The following is a 19465-nucleotide window of genomic DNA, read 5'->3' as shown; positions in this document are numbered from 1 at the left end:
CCTCCACAAATCAAAATTTTGATGAAAATCCTCAAAAAATCAAATTTTTTATATGAAAAACTTAAATTGTCCATATCTCCTTAAATATGCGACCTAGAGCCAAAAGGAGATTAATTCGTGACCACCCCCAAAAATCACAATTTTGATGAAAATCCTCAAAAAAATTATTTTTATATGAAAAACTTAAATTGGCCATATCTCCTTAAATATGCGTCATACAGACAAAAGGAGGTTAATTCGTGAAAACCCCCCAAAAATTGTGATGAAAATCCTCCAAAAATCAAAATTTTTTGTATGAAAAACTTAAATTGGCCATAAAAAATCATTCATAATTTTGCTATATCTCAGTCATTAAGTATTCAATTTGAACAAACTTAGTCTCATTGTAAAGCTAATCGCAACTGCTATTAACCACAAAAAATATAATAATTAAGAAAAATTAGCAAAGTTATCAAGGTTTTATTCCAAATATATACAAAAAAAATATAGAGATTTTTGGCCCGCTAAGAAAATTATATACTATGTTGTGGACACTTATTTGTGTTGTTTACTAACTTTAATGCAACCATATATATCAATTCTACATATAGACTGTCCCCCCACTCCAACTTGGGTTCGTGTTAGTCCATTTCAAACTCTGTCCATAGGATAATTTTCCGACCCCCGGCCGATGGCAGTCCATGTCTCTACTTTCGCGTTAGTCCACTTTGGATTCTGTCCATAGGAGAGTCTCAAACCCCGGCCAAAGGTCGTCCACCCATGTCCCATACTTTCGCGTTAGCCCACTTTGGATTCTGTCCATAAGAGAAAGTCTCAAGCCCCGGCCGAATGCCGACCACCCAAGTCTCTACTTTCGCGTTAGCCCACTTTGGATTTGGTCCATAGGAGAAAGTCTCAAACCCCGGCCGAAGGCCTGCCACCCATGTCTCTACTTTCGCGTTAGCCCACTTTGGATTCTGTCCATAGGAGAAAGTCTCAAACCCCGGCCGAAGATCGGCCACCCATGTCACTACTTTCGCGTCAGTCCACTTTGGACTCTGTCCATAGGAGAAAGTTTCAAACCCCGGCCGAAGGCCTCCCACCCCTGTCATTACTTTCACGCTAGCCCACTTTGGATTCTTTCCATAGAAGAAAGTCTCAAGTCCCGGCCGAAGGCCTACCACCCAAGTCTCTACTTTCGCGTTAGCTCACTTTGGATTCTGTCTATAGGAGAAAGTCTCAAACCCCGGCCGAAGGCGCGTTAGCCCACTTTTAACTCTGTCCATAGGAGAAAGTCTCAAACCCCGGCCAAAGGCCGTCCACCCATGTCACTACTTTCGCGTCAGCCCACTTTCGACTCTGACCATAGGAGAAAGTTTCAAACCCCGAAGCCCTGCCCCCATGTCACTACTTTCGCGTTAGTCCACTTTGGACTCTGTCCATAGGAGAAAGTTTCAAACCCCGGCCAAAGGCCACCCACCCATATCTCTACTTTCGCGTTAGCCCACTTTGGATTCTGTCCATAGGAGAGTCTCAAACCCCGGCCAAAGGTCGTCCGCCCATGTCCCATACTTTCGCGTTAGCCCACTTTGGATTCTGTCCATAGGAGAAAGTCTCAAACCCGCCGCAAGCCGGTCACCCATGTCACTACTTTCGCGTTAGCCCACTTTGGACGCTGTCCATAGGAGAAAGTTTCAAACCCCGGCCGAAGGCCGTCCATCCTTGTCACTACTTTCGCGTCAGCCCACTTTGGACTCTGACCATAGGAGAAAGTCTCAAACCCCGGCCGCAAGCCGGACACCCATGTCACTATTTTCGCGTTAGCCCACTTTGGACTCGGTCCATAGCAGAAAGTTTCAAACCCTGGCCGGAATGAGTTTATTTCTCAAGACCCGGGTACTACCGGGCCAAAATGTTTACTTTGTTAGAATCAGAACACCAAACTAAAGGGTGGTTAAATTGTAAGGGCCGATGTTGAATGTGAACCACACCTAAACGCCAAGTTTTTTTCGAATTTTATTTAACATTTCTCTATTTCAGACTTACTCAATTTGAACCATGGAGAGATACACAATCCAACAACGTGTTAAATGGTTCCAAGAAATGGCAACAATGGATGATCAATTTTGGAAGAAAATCATCTTCAGTGATGAGGCACATTTTCACCTCAGTGGATTCGTCAATAAACAGAATTGCCGCATTTGGGCGAATGAGAATCCAAGAGTGATTGTCGAAAAACCAATGCACCCACAAAGAGTGACTATTTGGTGCGGTTTATGGGCTGGCGGCATCATCGGGCCGGTCAGGCAGTTACTGTGAATGGTGTTCGCTATCGTGAGATGATAACGAACTTTTTATGGCCCGAATTGGAAGATATGGCTGTGGACGATATGTGGTTTCAGCAGGACGGTGCCACTTGCCACACAATGGCTCTTTTGCGCAACAAATTCAATGGCCGTGTTATCCCACGTAATGGCGATGTCAATTGGCCGCCAAGATCATGTGATTTGACACCGTTGGACTTTTTTCTTTGGGGTTATTTGAAAGAAAAGGTGTACGTCGATAAGCCAGCAACAATTCAAGAGCTAAAGGATGAGATAATTCGGCACATTAACGGCATAGAACCTCCATTATGCCTCAGCGTCATCGAAAATTTGTATCATCGGATGAAGGTGTGCCACCGAGGTCGCGGCGCCCATTTGGCCGATATTTTGTTCCATACATAATTGAGTAATACCAATATATCATAATAAAATAAAATTACAATAATTTCCTAAATAGTTTGTGTTTTATTCAAAAACAACATCGGCCCTTGAAATTTTAACCACCATTTACTTAACATACTTGAAATTCAAGCGATTTGGCGAGGTGCCAGTAAAGTGCAGTTGCTCCTTTTTCTTAAACAAAATTTCGGTGTAGTTCATAATTTTTTTTTTAAATTTATCTCATGCTGAAAATATAAAAAAAATTATCGCATGATAGAAGTAAGTATTTACTAAATGAAAATTTATTGCATGCTAGATATTTACTAAATGAAAATATACCGGGATAAATATTTGTTTTGAAAAATTTTAGCATTTAGAATATTTCGAGGCGTTAAAATATCGAGCAAGCCATACATTTTATCTCTTTAGATTTGTGGCTGTTCACATTTTTTTGTTGATCCCGCCCAACTTTAGAATTTCTATACCGTTTGTTTGTTTAGTAATCAGATACATTTACTGACCATTTTCTATTTAAAATGTAGCAATAATAGACCAACAGTTTCTTATTTTCTTCAGAGTCAGATAAATCCACTGTAGTTCGTCAACGATGCATTTTCGTTTCCTGGACAAACTCATAGGATATTAGAAACTAGCTATGCATTTATCTTCAAATCTTTTCCATGGAAAACAACCACAAATTAATTTAATAATGAGGAATAAAAAAAAAACATCTTGGTTAATACTATAAGACTTCTCCACAAATTATCGCCTCCATTTTCCCTTTTTAAACAATTTTCTTGATATAATCTCGCCATCATCACATTCCGATTGTTTTGCTCATTAAATGAAACCCACACTTGTTCTCCATACTACATTCTGAAGTAGCCAACGAAAACACAGAACTTAAAGTCAATTTCTAGGAAAAACATTTCATACGGGTTTGTTTTCTTCGTCTTCGTTTTAAATTTTTTCTGTTCTGATAGCCCACTTCTAGTCATCATGAAAGCATGAAAACAACGAATATCATTGAAAATTTAATCTACTTAACGAATTTGTAACAACACAACTCCGAAAAAAAATGCTAACAATTTTTATTGTCTTCATCAATCCCATGGCCTCAACACTTTCTCCAGATTTTTCAAGAGCTTTTTTGTTGTCATTCTTTAAGTGACAACAATACTTTAATGTTTAGATTTAATTCTTATTGTCAACCCTACTACGTCTTTTCTTTCGTTTTGTTTGTATTAGGAAAAGAGAAATATTTGTGATATTTTTGTAATATGGTTAAAATATTTATTTAAAAAAATCATTTTTATATCTTTTGTTTTTTTTTTCGTATTTCTAGGTTCTGCAAAGAATTGACGATGTCTCATTGATGTGTGATAAACGTATTGCCAGTTTGAAAAAATTGGCCCTGAAACCACCGCGCCCAGTACAGACTGTTACACCAGAACCGGCTGTGCCGCTACAGCCTCCTGGAGGGGCTCCTCATCTTTTAAGACGAAAACATAAGGTAAGTACTAGGGATTATAACTATGATTTTTTTTCTAACAAATATGCGTTTTTGAGAATAATTTTAATGACATAAAAATATTATCCACAAAATATACTATAGGAAATGCTTTTATCCACTTAGTTTTAAAGTGGATAACAGCATTTGTGTTCTGCACAAAATAGTTTTTGAAAAATTTATTTTTATGGAAAATGTTATCCATTCTGGATTTTCTAATAAATATCCTATGAATATTTATTAGAAAATCCAGCAGATGAACTTATCACCCATAGAAAATGTTGCGGATAACAATATTGTCAATAGTAAAGGTTACGGATAAAATCAATTGTTTATATAAATGCTGCAGAGTACATCATTTTATGTATAAAATATGTAAGACTATCTGTAAAGTGTGATACGGTCAAAATTTGGTCAATATAAACTTGACGTACTTCTTTCAATTTTGCATTTAAAAAACCTGAACGCCCCTCATTTTGAAGGTGTGTGTGTGTAGAATGTTGCTCCTATTTTGATTTTGGAATTCACTCTTCAGTTGTCAAAATGCCGTCCAAGCAAGAAGAGCAGCGTATCAAAATTTTGCTCGCGCATCGCGAAAATCCGAGCTACTCGCACGCAAAGCTGGCAAAATCGCTAAAAGTTTCCAAATCAACCATTACAAATGTAATTAAAGTGTTTGGGGAACGTTTGTCGACAGCCAGGAAGTCTGGATCGGGGGGAAATCGAAAACCGGAAGCCGCTGAGACGACAAAGAGAGTTGCCGGTAGTTTCAAGCGAAACCCTAACCTCTCTCTCCGAGATGCCGCAAATAAGCTGGGTGTATCGTCTACAACCGTGCATCGAGCCAAAAAACGAGCCGGATTATCGACTTACAAGAAGGTAGTGACTCCAAATCGCGATGATAAACTAAATACGACGGGCAAAGCACGATCCCGGAGCCTGTACACGACGATGCTGACGAAGTTTGACTGCGTGGTAATGGACGACGAAACCTACGTCAAAGCCGACTACAAGCAGCTTCCGGGACAGGAGTTTTATACGGCAAAAGGAAGGGGAAAGGTAGCAGATATTTTCAAGCACATAAAACTGTCAAAGTTCGCAAAGAAATATCTGGTTTGGCAAGCCATCTGTACCTGTGGCTTGAAAAGCAGCATTTTCGTAGCTTCCGGGACTGTCAACCAAGAAATTTACGTGAAAGAGTGTTTGAATAAACGTCCGCTGCCTTTCCTGAAGAAACACGGTTCTTCCGTACTGTTTTGGCCAACAACGTGCAGGTGGTTCCCAAGGACAAGAACCCTCCCAAAACGCCAGAGCTCCGCCCAATTGAGAAATACTGGGCTATTGTCAAGCGGAACCTAATGAAGACCACAAAAACTGCTAAGGACGAGCAGCAGTTCAAGGCAAACTGGCTTTCTGCGGCGAAGAAGGTGGACAAGGTGGCTGTACAAAATCTGATGGCAGGTGTCAGGCATGAGGCCCGGCAATTCGGATTTGGAAAAGCGAAAGCCTAACTGAATATTTTTCCTGAATTTTATACTAATTGAACTTGAAACAGAAATTTAATTTGATTTTTTAAATAAACGATTTCACCGATTTACACGCGTTTTCCCTTGACCAAATTTTGACCGTATCACCCTTTATGTAAAATGTTACGGATAACATGATTTAGTTAAGAAAATAATTCGGATAACAATATTTTCTATAGAAAATGTTACGTATAAAACCAATTTTTTAGGAAGTTGCAGACTACATCATTTTTATACTCTCCACCATAGGATGGGGGTATATTAACTTTGTCATTCCGTTTGTAACACATCGAAATATTGCTTAAGGCCCCATAAAGTATATATATTCTGGGTCGTGGTGAAATTCTGAGTCGATCTGAGCATATCCGTCCGTCCGTCTGTTGAATTCACGCTAACTTCCGAACGAAACAAGCTATCGACTTGAAACTTGGCACAAGTAGTTGTTATCGCATGGTATTGTTGTAGGTCGGATGGTATTGCAATGGCCCATTTGGTCCACTTTTACGTATAGCCCCCATATAAACGGACTCCCAAATTTGGCTTGCGATTGCTCTAAGAGAAGCAAATTTCATTCGATCCGGCTGAAATTTGGTACATGGTGTTAGTATATGGTCTCTAACAACCATGCAAAAATTGGTCCATATCGGTCCATAATTACATATAGCCCCCATTTAAAACCGATCCCCCGATTTGTCTTGCGAAGCCTCTAAGAGAAGCAAATTTCATCCGATCCGGCTGAAATTTGGTACATGGTATTGGTATATGTTCTCTAATGACCATGCAAAAATTGGTCCACATCGGTCCATAATTATATATAGCCCTCATATAAACCGATCTTCCGATTTGTCCTCCGGAGCCTCTTGGAGGAGCAAAATTCGTCCGATCCGGTTGAAATTTGGAACATGGTGTTAGAATGTGGTCTCTAACAAACACGCAAGAATTGAACCATATCGGTCCATAATTATATATAGCCCCCATATAAACCGTTCCCTAGATTTGATCTCCGGAGCCTCTTGGAGGAACAAAATTCATCCGATCCGGTTGAAATTTGCAACGTAGTGTTAGTATAAGGCCGCTAATAACCATGCAAAAATTGGTCCATATCGGTCTATAGTTATATATAGCCGATCCCCAATCACACAAAAATTGGTCCATATCGGTTCATAATCATGGTTGCCACTCGAGCCAAAAATAATCTACCAAAATTTTATTTTTATAGAAAACATTGTCAAAATGTTATTTCTATAGAAAATTTTGTCAAAATTTTATTGCTATAGAACATTTTTTCCAAATTTTACTTCTATAGAAAATGTTGTCAAAATTTTATTTCTATAGAAACTTTAAACTTAATTATATACGTATTTAATCGGCCTTTTTTAGTTTAATATATACCACGTATGGACTTTGTGGTATATATTACGGTGTTAGGAAGTTTTAAGATACCTTGCCATCGACAAGTTTTACCGCAACCCAAGTAATTCGATTGTGGATGACAGTCTTCAGTAGAAGTTTCTACGCAATCCATGGTGGAAGGTACATACGCTTCGGCCTGGCCGAACTTACGGCCGTATATACTTGTTTTTATAAATAAAATGTGTTGAATAACAATATTTTTTATTTTAAGTGTTACGGATAACAACATTTATAAGGAAAATTATCCGGATAACTATTTTCTATAGTAAAAGTTACGGATAAAATAAATTTCTGTAGAAATGCAGCTGATTACAACAGTTTATATATAAAATGTCTCAGTTAAGATTATGTGTATGTAAAATGTTACGGATAACAAAATTTAGTAAAGAAAATAATGCGGATAAAAATATTTTCTACAGAAAAGTTTACGGATAAAAATAACTTTCTATAGAAATGCTGCAGATTCATATTTTTATAAATAAAATGTGTTGGATAACAATATATTGTATGTCAGAAGATACGGATAACAACATTTAGTTAGGAAAGTGATGCGGATAACAATATTTTCTATAGAAAAGGTTGGGGATAGTATAAATTTCTGTAGAAATGCTATAGATTACATAATTTTAAAAATAAAATTTGTCGGATAAAATTATGTTCTTATTTTTTATAAATAAGATATGCCGGATAACAATACATTATCTTTAAAATATTACTGATAGCATGATTTAGTTATTAATATTACGCGGATAACAATATTTTCTACAAAAGAGGTTACGGATAACATTAATTTCTATAGAAATGCTGCAGATTACATAATTTTATATATAAAATGAGACGGATAATATTATGTTATATGTAAAATGTTGCGGATAAAATGAATTTCTGTAGAAATGCTGCAGATTACATCATTTTTTTACAAATAAAATGTCCCTGATAACATGATTTAGTTTAGAAAGTTATGCGGATAACAATATTTTCTATAGAAAGTGTTACGGATAAAATCCATTTCTATAGAAATGCTTCGTATCACAACATTTTATATATAAAATGTTTGGGCTAACATGATTTAGTTAAGCAAATGATGCAGATAGCAATATTTTGTATAAAAATGTTGCGGATAAAATCAATTCATAAAGGAATGCTACAGATTACATAATTTTATACATAAAATGTATCGGATAAGATTACGTATATATAAAATGTTACGGATAACAAGATTTAGTTAAGAAAATGAGGCGGATAACAAAATATTATTATCCGCCTCATAGAAAAGGTTACGGATAAAATCAAGTTTTGTAGAAATCTTGCAGATTACACAATTTTGTACATAAAATGTATGGGATAAGATAATGTGTATGTAAAATGTTACGGATAACAAAATTTAGTTAAGAAAATCACATTGATAACAATATTTTCTATATACAAAATGTTAAGGATAAAATCAATTTCATTAGATATGCTATGGAGTACAATATTTTATCTATGAAATGTTTGGGCTACTATTATTTTGTACGTAAAATATTACGGATAACATGATTTAGTTTAGAAAATTATGCGGATAACAATATTTTCTATAGAAAGCGTTACGGATAAAATCCATTTCTATAGAAAATGCTGCGGATCACAATATTTTGTATATAAAATTTTTTGGATAACTTTATTTTGTAAGTAAAATGTTACGGATAAACAGATTGAGTTAAGAAAATGATGCGGATAATATTATGTTTCATATAAAACGTTTCGGATAATTACATATTATATAGAAAATGTTATGGATAACAATATTTTACCCAAAACATGTTATAGATAACAATATTTTCCCCAAAACATGTTGTGGATAACAATAATTCCTATGGAAAATATTAACATTTACTTGGAAAATAATGCATTTAACAATATTATTGATTTAAAACATTACGGATAACTAAATTTTCTATAGATAATATTACGGATAACTACATTTTCTCTAATATATATTATAGATAACAATGTCTTTTATCGAAAATGTAGCGAATAACATGATTTTGTTTAGAAAATATTGCAGATAAAAAAATATTCTATATGTAAAAAGTGAATAAAAACAAGAAACCACGCCTAAGTCTATTGAAAGTGAAATTTGACATAATGGAAAAATTTAGTTTATTGTTCAAAATATTTTAACTATTCCCATTGAAGATGAACTTTCAATTTTAGCCTAAAATATCAAATATTTTTATTAACTATAAGAAAATATTTATATGACCATCTTAGAATGTCAACAAAATTAAGAATGCCAACCTGAAATATTTTCCATATGAATAGAAATATCATGTAAATTTTTTGGGGAATTGTTTCTCCAAAATCATAATAACCACCACAGCTCCAATCAATTTTTGAACTGATTTATTGGTGTCACAGCTCATATTTGAATGGTCTCGTATTGTTATAAATTAAATTTCTATGACAATTTTTGTTTTGTTTTTATGGCGATGAAGTAAAAGTGAAATTTCAATATTTTGAGCAAACTAAAAAAAATTCAAAGCAAAAGTCTACAGATCAACACAATCCCCGTTGAGCTAAATTTCGCATAGAAACTGAGAGTCAATTGTTTTGGCAAAATTTACAAGTGAATACCCTTGGGCATATATCGTTTTGTTAAAGATGATACAGTTACAGGTTGAAAAAAAAACACCAATCTGTTTTTCTCAAAATAAAATTTCTTCCAATGGAAAAAAAATCCACTCTTTTTTCTTGCATTTATGGAGCTATGGCCCTATTTCAAACTTAGGCCTTCTCTTCAAAAACAAAATCAAAACTATTGTCAACGCTGCGATTCCATTGAAACTTTAGATGATGACTGTGGCATTGCCAGTTTTACTATATGGAGTTAGTTTTTTTTTTTTTAAAAGACGACTGCCTCCCAGTATGCCGGCAGTTTTCTGAGTATAGTGCAAAAAGTCATTTTCATATCCAGCATTTGTAGGCAAAACAAATGACAAATTATAATTTTACCAGTGTGAAAATTTCACACAATGAACTTGGCACTTTATGCTGGCTGCACTTTTATTGTTTTGTGCCTCAAGCAGGGAAATTTTGGGTGACCAGATTTGAGAAATTTCATATTTGTAGAAATGGTATCGAAAATAAATACCACGATAAAATAAACATAAATTAATTTAGTATACATTTTTATACCCTGCGCCACACTGTGGAACAGGGTATTATAAGTTAGTGCATATGTTTGTAACACCCAGAAGGAGACGAGATAGACACATGGTGTCTTTGGCAACAATGCTCAGGGTGGGTCCCTGAGTCGATATAACCATGTCCGTCTGTCTGTGAACACATTTTTGTGATCAAAGTCTAGGTAGCAATTTAAGTCCAATCGCCTTCAAATTTGGCACATGTTCCTAATTTGGGTCAGAATAGAACCCTATTGATTTTGGAAGAAATCGGTTCAGATTTAGATATTGCTCCCATTTATATCTTTCGCCCGATATGCACTAATATGGACCCAGCAGCCAGAGTTTTATACCGATTTGCTTGAAATTTTGTACAAACATAACACTTAGTCGTATAGTCAAGTGTGCAAAATTTGATTGAAATCGGTTCAGATTTAGATATAGCTCCCATATATATCTTTCGCCCGATATGCACTAATATGGACCCAGCAGCCAGAGTTTTATACCGATTTGCTTGAAATTTTGTACAAACATAACACTTAGTCGTATAGTCAAGTGTGCAAAATTTGATTGAAATCGGTTCAGATTTAGATATTGCTCCCATTTATATCTTTCGCCCGATATGCACTAATATGGACCCAGCAGCCAGAGTTATATACCGATTTGCTTGAAATTTTGTACAAACATAACACTTAGTCGTATAGTCAAGTGTGCAAAATTTGATTTAGATATAGCTCCCATATATATCTTTTGCCCGATATGGACTTATATGGCCCCAGAAGCCAGATTTTTTGCCGAATTTGGTTGAAATTTTGCACTAGGAGTACAATTAGTAGTACAGTTAAGTGTGCAAAATTTGATTGAAATCGATTCAGATTTAGATATAGCTCCCATATATATCTTTCGCCCGATATGGACTAATATGGTCCTAAAAGTCAGAGTTTTGGCCCAATTTGGTTGAAATTTTGCACAGGGAGTAGATTTAGCATTATAGCTATGCGTGCCAAATTTGTTTGAAATCGATTCAGATTTAGATATAGCTCCCATATATATCTTTCGCCCGATATGCACTTATATGGACCCAGAAGCCAGAGTTTTATCCCGATTAGCTTGAAATTTTGCACAAGGAGTACAATTGGTAGTATAGTCATGTGTGCCAAATTTGATTGAAATCGGTTCAGATTTAGATATAGCTTCCATATATATTTTTCGCCCGATATGGACTTATATGGCCCCAGAAGCCAGAGTTTTTACCCAATTTGGTTGAAATTTTGCACTAGGAGTACAATTAGTAATATAGTCATGTGTGCCAAATTTTATTGAAATCGGTTCAGATTTTGATATAGCTCCCATATATATGTTTTTCTGATTTCGACAAAAATGGTCAAAATACCAAAATTTTCCTTGTTAAATCGCCACTGTTTAGTCGATAAGTTGTAAAAATGACTCTAATTTTCCTAAACTTCTAATACATATATATCGAGCGATAAATCATAAATAAACTTTTGCGAAGTTTCCTTAAAATTGCTTCAGATTTAAATGTTTCCCATATTTTTTTTACTAAATTTGTGTTCCACCCTAGTGCATTAGTCAACTTAAATTTTGAGTCTATAGATTTCGTAGAAGTCTATCAAATTCTTTCAGATCGAGTGATATTTAAATGTATGTATTTGGGACAAACCTTTATATATAGCCCCCAACACATTTGGCGGATGTGATATGGTATCGAAAATTTAGATCTACAAAGTGGTGCAGGGTATAATATAGTCGGCCCCGCCCGACTTTAGACTTTCCTTACTTGTTTATTTAATTAAATATAATTGTTTTATTTTCATTCCAATTCCTTCATTATTGTATTCTCCAGATGGTCACCTTTTCCATGATCATATCTAATGTTAGACAAACAGTTCCACAATTATTTAATGTTGCATATAAATAACATTTAAAAACAAACAGAATTAATTTCGTCTATTTAGTTTTCACACACTAGAGTAAGAAAACTAGGGACTATAGAAAATTTTTTTTTATTAATTTCACTCTCTCCAAACGTAGAGGGAGTGCAGTAATACTGCATTTGAAACGTACGTAAGTAATGAGGGTCCAGAGGATCTTTTTAGGCGTAGCTCGTTTAATGACTTTCATGTCAATGTAATGAAATTAAATTTCATTGGATTTCTTTTAATTTCCTTTAATTTAATTTAAGCAATTTAAGTAAAATTAAACTTAAAGTCTTCTGGGAATTACCTGAAATGTTATGGTTTTAGAACCAATCCAAATCGTTGATGATATTTGATTGTGAAAATGTTCGTGAAATTATTTTTTACATCGTTCGACATGAATTTACTCAATAACAGTGCATCGATGAACAAAGTTTTTGGCTATGAAGCTTCGTCAAGGATCCCCCAATGATTTTTTTCTACTTCCGATGCACTCCTTGTGGACAAGTATTGGAAAGAACGCAATCAGGCTATTTTAAGTGCAAATTTTGTACAATTAAATTTTACAAAAAAAAAATAGAAAACTAATAAAAAAAAAAAAAACAAAAAAAAAAATAGAAATTAATAAAAAATAATTTAAAAAAAAATAAATTTTATCCCCGCTGGGATTAAAAATAAAAACGATGCATGACATAAAAAAATAATTTTTTAGAAAAATATTTGCTAAAAAAACTGCCGCTGGTGAGATTTGAACCTGTGTTTCTTATTTTTTCGTTCATACTAATAAAGAATATCTATAATAGGAAAATAATTGTGTAATAAAACATATGGATAAAAAAAGTGAAATTGGTTGAAAAAAAAATCGCTTTTTAAATTTCTTCATTCAAATTAACTTCCAGGGCACAACTTCTAAAGCAATGCAAAGGATCCAAAAAGGGAGTACTTCCGTCCTATGACAAGTCCATGTTAAAGTCATTGGAGATGATCCAAGTTTGCACTACTTCCGGATCACAGATTGGGGATCCAAACTACTTTTTTGGAAGCTCTTTTTTCATGGGCGGTATTATACCCTCCACCATAGGATGGGGGTATATTAACTTTGTCATACCGTTTGTAACACATCGAAATATTGCTCTAAGACCCCATAAAGTATATATATTCTGGGTCGTGTTGAAATTCTGAGTCGATCTGAGCATGTCCGTCCGTCCGTCCGTCTGTTGAAATCACGCTAACTTCCGAACGAAACAAGCTATCGACTTGAAACTTGGCACAAGTAGTTGTTATTGATGTAGGTCGGATGGTATTGCAAATGGGCCATATCGGTCCACTTTTACGTAGAGCCCCTATATAAACGGACCCCCAAATTTGGCTTGCGAGGCCTCTAAGAGAAGCAAATTTCATCCGGCTGAAATTTGGTACATGGTGTATAGTAGTATATGGTCTCTAACAACCATGCAAAAATTGGTCCACATCGGTCCATAATTATATATAGCCCCCATATAAACCGATCACCAGATTTGGCTTGCAGAGCCTCTAAGAGAAACAAATTTCATCCGCTCCGGCTGAAATTTGGTACATGGTGTTAGTATATGGTCTCTAACAACCATGCAAAAATTGGTCCACATCGGTCCATAATTATATATAGCCCCCATATAAACCGATCACCAGATTTGACCTCCGGAGCCTCTTGGAAGACCAAAATTCATCTGATTCAGTTGAAATTTGGTACGTGGTGTAAATATGTGGCCTCAAACTTCCATGCAAAAATTGGTCGAAATCGGTCCATAATTATATGTAGGCCCCATATAAACCGATTCCCAGATTTGACCTCCGGAGCATCTTGGAAGAGCAAAATTCTTCCCATTCGGTTGAAATTTGGTACGTGATGTTAGTATATGGTATCCTACAACCATGCAGGAATTGGTTCCTATCAGTCCATAATTATATATATCTCCCATATAAACCGATCGCCAGATTTGACCTCCGGTGTCTTTTGAGAAGCAAAATTCATCCGATCTGGTTGAAATTTGGTACGTGGTGGTAGTATATGATATTTAACAACCATGCCAAAAGTGGTCCATATCAGTCCATAATCATTTATAGCCCCCATATAAACCGATCCCGAGATTTGGTTTTGGAGCCTCTTGGAGGAGCAAATTTCATCCGAGTGAGTTGAAATTTGTGGATGACAGTCTTTAGTAGAAGTTTCTACGCCATCCATGGTGGAGGGTACATAAGATTCGGCCTGGACGAACTTACGGCCGTATATACTTGTTTTTTCTTTGCGTGTACCTACACATACCTTTTTTGTCTAATATATACCACGTATGGACTAACTCACAATTTAGAAAACGATTTAAGATACCACAACCCAAGTAATTCGATTCTGTATGACAGTCTTTCGTAGAAGTTTCTACGCTATTCATGGTGGAGGGTACATAAGATTCGGCCTGGCCGAACTTACGGCTATATATACTTGTTTTTTTTGGCGTGTAGTATGTGACACTATCGAAAAATCCTATTCCAAGAAATGTGGATTAAATTTATAACATGCGCCGCGATGATCTAAAAAAAAAAAAAAAACATCATTACCTTCAATCATTGACCATCATCAATTATGTTGCAATACAGAACATTGTGTGAACTATGTAAATACCCAAATATAAAAAAATATCTCAAATTAAAATCAAAAATCATCATGTACAAGAAAATTTCATCATTTTGAAGACTTTAAGCTATGACGGTCGTCCGACGGCCATCATCATCATCATCGGTGGCGAGAAATTTAATTGTTTCTTTGTCGTTGCTGTCGTTTTGATTTCAATTTGCACGCTTATCACAGCTAATAAATCTTTGTTCGTTTCATTTACAACTTTCTTTTGACAAAAAAATTTGGCTTTTTTAATATTTTGTCAAAAGCTGGAGAAAGAAATTAACAAAAAAAAAATTAACACATTTTTATGATCTGTTTGTATTGTATGGAAGTAGTTCAAAAATGTGTTGGTTTTGTTTTTAGTTCACATCCATACATAATTGAGAGCAATCCAGACCAAAAATACTTCAATTTCGAATGACATTTGTTTTTGTGTGTAGTAGAAGGGCTGAAGTTTTGCTTAAATATATTTTTTTTTAATATTGGAGTTTATTTTTGTCTTTTCGGTTTTTTTGTTTGTTTTTGTAATAAAAAACCATATCATGCATTCCTGGTTTTATTTAATAAGATTTATTTGATTTATGTTTTACTACTTCCATACGGAAATTGTCAACAAAGAGAAATTCCCATAAAACCAAAGCCATCTCACTACCTAAGGAAGAGGTTACATTATGTTATGTTGAAGCATACTTTGGTATATCATGGTTTAATTTTTCGTTGGTTGCATAAATTATTTAGGTTGAAAGTGAAGATTTATCTTAACGACATGAATATATGTGGTATGGGATTTTTTTTTTTTTGTTATAAAGTGTTACAGATAAACTAAGATTCGAGAAAACTCTGTAGACTTGGAAGAATTGCAGAATTTTCGACACATAAAATTTGATATTCTTATTTTATTGGAAATTTTATTTGAATACATGCACAGAAAACATTATTATATGGATTATGATTATGAATTATCCCAACAAAAAACAAAAAAAAACAAGTATATACAGCAGTAAGTTCGGCCGGGCCAAATCTTAAATACCCACCACCATGAACCAAATATTAGGGTTTCCTTTGAACTCTATCGATCGACTGAAATGGAAAAAACAGCTGAATTTATAACTAAAAATCAGCTGTTTCTATGCATTTCAGCCGATCGATAGAGCTCGTTCGACATACAGAAACAGGCTGTTTACGTTTCGCCAGGACGGAGAATCGAACCACCGACCATGCAACACACTATCCACTGGGCTACGTAGCTGTTATTGTCACCAATAGACAATTATCCATATAAGTTATATTTATATAGCATAGCTTGCGGCGCCCACGAGCCGATTAAACAAACTTTATTTAAAAGAAACATACATTTAGTTGAGCACCGTGTAGCAGTGGTTCCTACGTCCGCCTTGCATACCAAGGGTCCTGGGTTCGAGCCCTGCTTCGAAATATCAAAAATCGAAATCGAATTTGAGGACAGATCAAGCAGAGCAGTTCAACCAGTACACTTCACAAAGATAAATTTAAAGATTTTACCTATGAAGACTATATCAGATTCTGGATTTATAAGAACCAGTTTTGCTTGAGTTTTAGAGGAATCATTAACATCTCTTGTAAGTGTGTAAGAAAATTATAAAATAACGTCTTGATTTGAAATCTAGAATCTGTAGATTTTCACCCCCCATTATTTAAATGATTACGAGAAGTAAAATCTGGAAATTTTACATTCCGTTTCAAGCAATTTTCATGATCAGTGCACCTTGTATACACTCAAAAAAAAAAAAGTTTACTTGGATCCAAAGATTGTTACCTTAGCCACCGTGGTGCAATGGTTAGCATGCCCGCCTTGCATACACAAGGTTCGATTCCTGCTTCGACAGAAAATCAAAAAGTTTTTCAGCGGTGGATTATACCACCTCAGTAATGCTGGTGAAATTTCTGAGGGTTTCAAAGCTTCTCTAAGTGGTTTCACTGCAATGTGGAACGCCGTTCGGACTCGTCTATAAAAAGGAGGTCCCTTGTCATTGAGCTTAACATGGAATCGGGCAGCACTCAGTGATAGGAGAGAAGTTCACCAGTATGGTATCACAATGGACTGAATAGTCTAAGTGAACCTGATACATCGGGCTGCCACTTAACCTAAGCTAACCTACGTTCCCTTAAGGATTTTGGTTTTTATTCCGAGCCAAAGATGCGGCTTCTTTAAAATAAAGAAATTTACAAAATTTGTGTCCTAAATTTAATGAAAAAAACTTTTTTAAAGTAAAGACTATAAACTTTATTTTAATTAAAATTTCATTATTATAAAGAAATTTGGCGTTAATTTGTTGTACATTTCGCATCCTGAAATTCAGGTTGCGTAATCTTTAATATCACGTAAATATTTTTTTCAGCGTACACTCAAGAAGTGAAATCGGTCTTTATGGAGGCCTTACCAAATGGACCGATAAAAACTTAATCCGATAGACGTTTTTGTGAGCCTAAAATACCAGAATATTTATAATTTCAGGCAAATCGGATAAAAACTACGGTTTCTAGAAATCCAAGGAATTAAATCGGGAAATCGTTCTTATGGGGGCTATACTAAAACCGATACTCACCGTTTTCAGCACACCTTTTTATGACACGAAAATACCTGTAGATTTCCAATTTCAGGTAAATTGAATAAAAACTTCGGATTCTAGAAGCCCAAGAAGTAAAATCGGGAAATCGGCCTAAATGGGGGCTATACCAAAACATGGACCGATACTCACCATTTTCGATACACCTCTTTGTGGTTCTAAAATACCTCTAGATTTCCAATTTCAGGTAAATTGAATAAAAACTGCGGATTCTAGAAGCCCAAGAAGTAAAATCGAGATTTCGGTCTATATGGGGACCATACCAAAACATGGACCGATACTCACCATTTTTGGCACACCTCTTTGTGGTTCTAAAATACCTCTAGATTTCCAATTTCAGGTAAATTGAATAAAAACTGCGGTTTCTATAAGCCCAAGGAGTAAAATCGGGAGTTCGGTCGGTTTATATGGCAAATCGGATAAAAACTAGAAACCCAAGGAGTTAAATCGGGAAATTGTTCTTATGGGGGCTATACTAAAACCGATACTCACCGTTTTCGGCACACCTCCTTATGAGCCGAAAATACCTCTAAATTTCCAATTTCAGGTAAATTGAATAAAAACTTCGGATTCTAGAAGCCCAAGAAGCAAAATCGGGAAATCGGTATTTATGGGGGCTATACCAAACCATGGACCGATACTCACCATTTTCAACACACCTCTTTGTGGTTCTAAAATACCTCTAGATTTTCAATTTCAGGTAAATTGAATAAAAACTGCGGATTCTAGAAGCCCAAGAAGTAAAATCGAGAGTTCGGTCTATATGGGGGCTATACCAAAACATGGACCGATACTCACTATTTTCGACACACCTCTTTATGGTCCGAAAATACCTTTAGATTTCCAATTTCAGGCAAATTGGATAAAAACTTCGATTTCTATAAGGTCGGTTTATATGGGGACTATATCAAAACCTTGACCGATATAGCCCATCTTCGAACTTGACCTGTCTGCAGACAAAATACGAGTTTTTGCAAAATTTCAGCACGATTGCTTCTTTATTGAAGACTGTAGCGTGATTACAACAGACAAACAGCCAGACAGACGGACATCGTTATATCGTCTTAGAATTTCTTCCTGATCAAGAATACTTTATATAGTCCGAAATCGATACTTCGATGTGTTACAAACGGAATGACAAACTTATTATACCCCCGTCACCATTCTATGGTGGTGGGTATGAAAAAGTAGGTCTGATAAGCAGCTAATTTTACCCTAATAAAATACAATTTCCTAGCGACCATTTTTCAAATATATTTCGTTATTTGCCATTGAAAATGTTATGTTTCTTTTCTATTTTCTCTAAAAATAAAAACGTTTCCATTACTTTGTTATAATCCAATAGTTAAATCATAGAGAAATAATAAAGGAAACTAAAGAGAAACAAACAAAGCTCACCGTGTTTTGTTGCATGTGTCATGCATATCAATCAATTTTGAGACTCTTGATTATGAATTTTTCAACTGTCTCCTCTGAATGTTGTCATGGTAAACAAAAAAAAAACTGTCAGGCAATGAACAAACGCCATGAGTGCGAAAATGATATTGAAATTGCATTCGTCTTTACAATCCGCTCTAGTCATCAGTGAAAAAAGAAAAACAAAAAACTGCAATATTTTGAAATTATTTGGAATATTTACGACTAAATGCGCTCATATATTATGAGATTTATTTTCATGTTGCCAAATAAATTGAAATTCAATTTTACTTTCAAACATGAACATTGATTGAAAGTCCAAAAAACTATGCGTTTTCATGATGACAAATTAAAACTTTATTAAATATAGAAAAATTTAAAAAATGCCGACATTCAATGATGTTTCTGGTATGCGTTTTCATTTCAAATGCCTATAGTAACTAAAGAGTTGTGCAAGATTGGATATTCGTAAGAGCTTGGGTTTGTAGCCTCTGTACAATAGGTGAGCATTTTAATCATTGGGATGACATTAAATCCCCCTTAATACTGGTATCAT

General features: G+C 35.1%; 1 protein-coding gene across 8 annotated transcripts in view; it reads left to right on the top strand.

Annotated features, from left to right (window-relative positions):
* LOC142240706 (guanine nucleotide exchange factor DBS) overlaps nucleotides 1–19465 on the top strand; it is a 381804-nt gene that overhangs the window by 180062 nt on the left and 182277 nt on the right. For all 8 annotated transcript variants that reach the window (XM_075312411.1, XM_075312410.1, XM_075312409.1 and 5 more), the window contains one exon: nucleotides 4030–4197. In XM_075312411.1, coding sequence (XP_075168526.1) covers nucleotides 4030–4197 — 168 coding nt within the window. The remainder of the gene's footprint in view (nucleotides 1–4029; nucleotides 4198–19465) is intronic.

Source organism: Haematobia irritans, chromosome 5, assembly GCF_050003625.1.
Source record: "Haematobia irritans isolate KBUSLIRL chromosome 5, ASM5000362v1, whole genome shotgun sequence".
NCBI classification, from domain to species: Eukaryota; Metazoa; Arthropoda; class Insecta; order Diptera; family Muscidae; genus Haematobia; species Haematobia irritans.
Note: the sequence above shows the minus strand (reverse complement) of the source record. Positions and strands in the feature narration are given on the sequence as shown.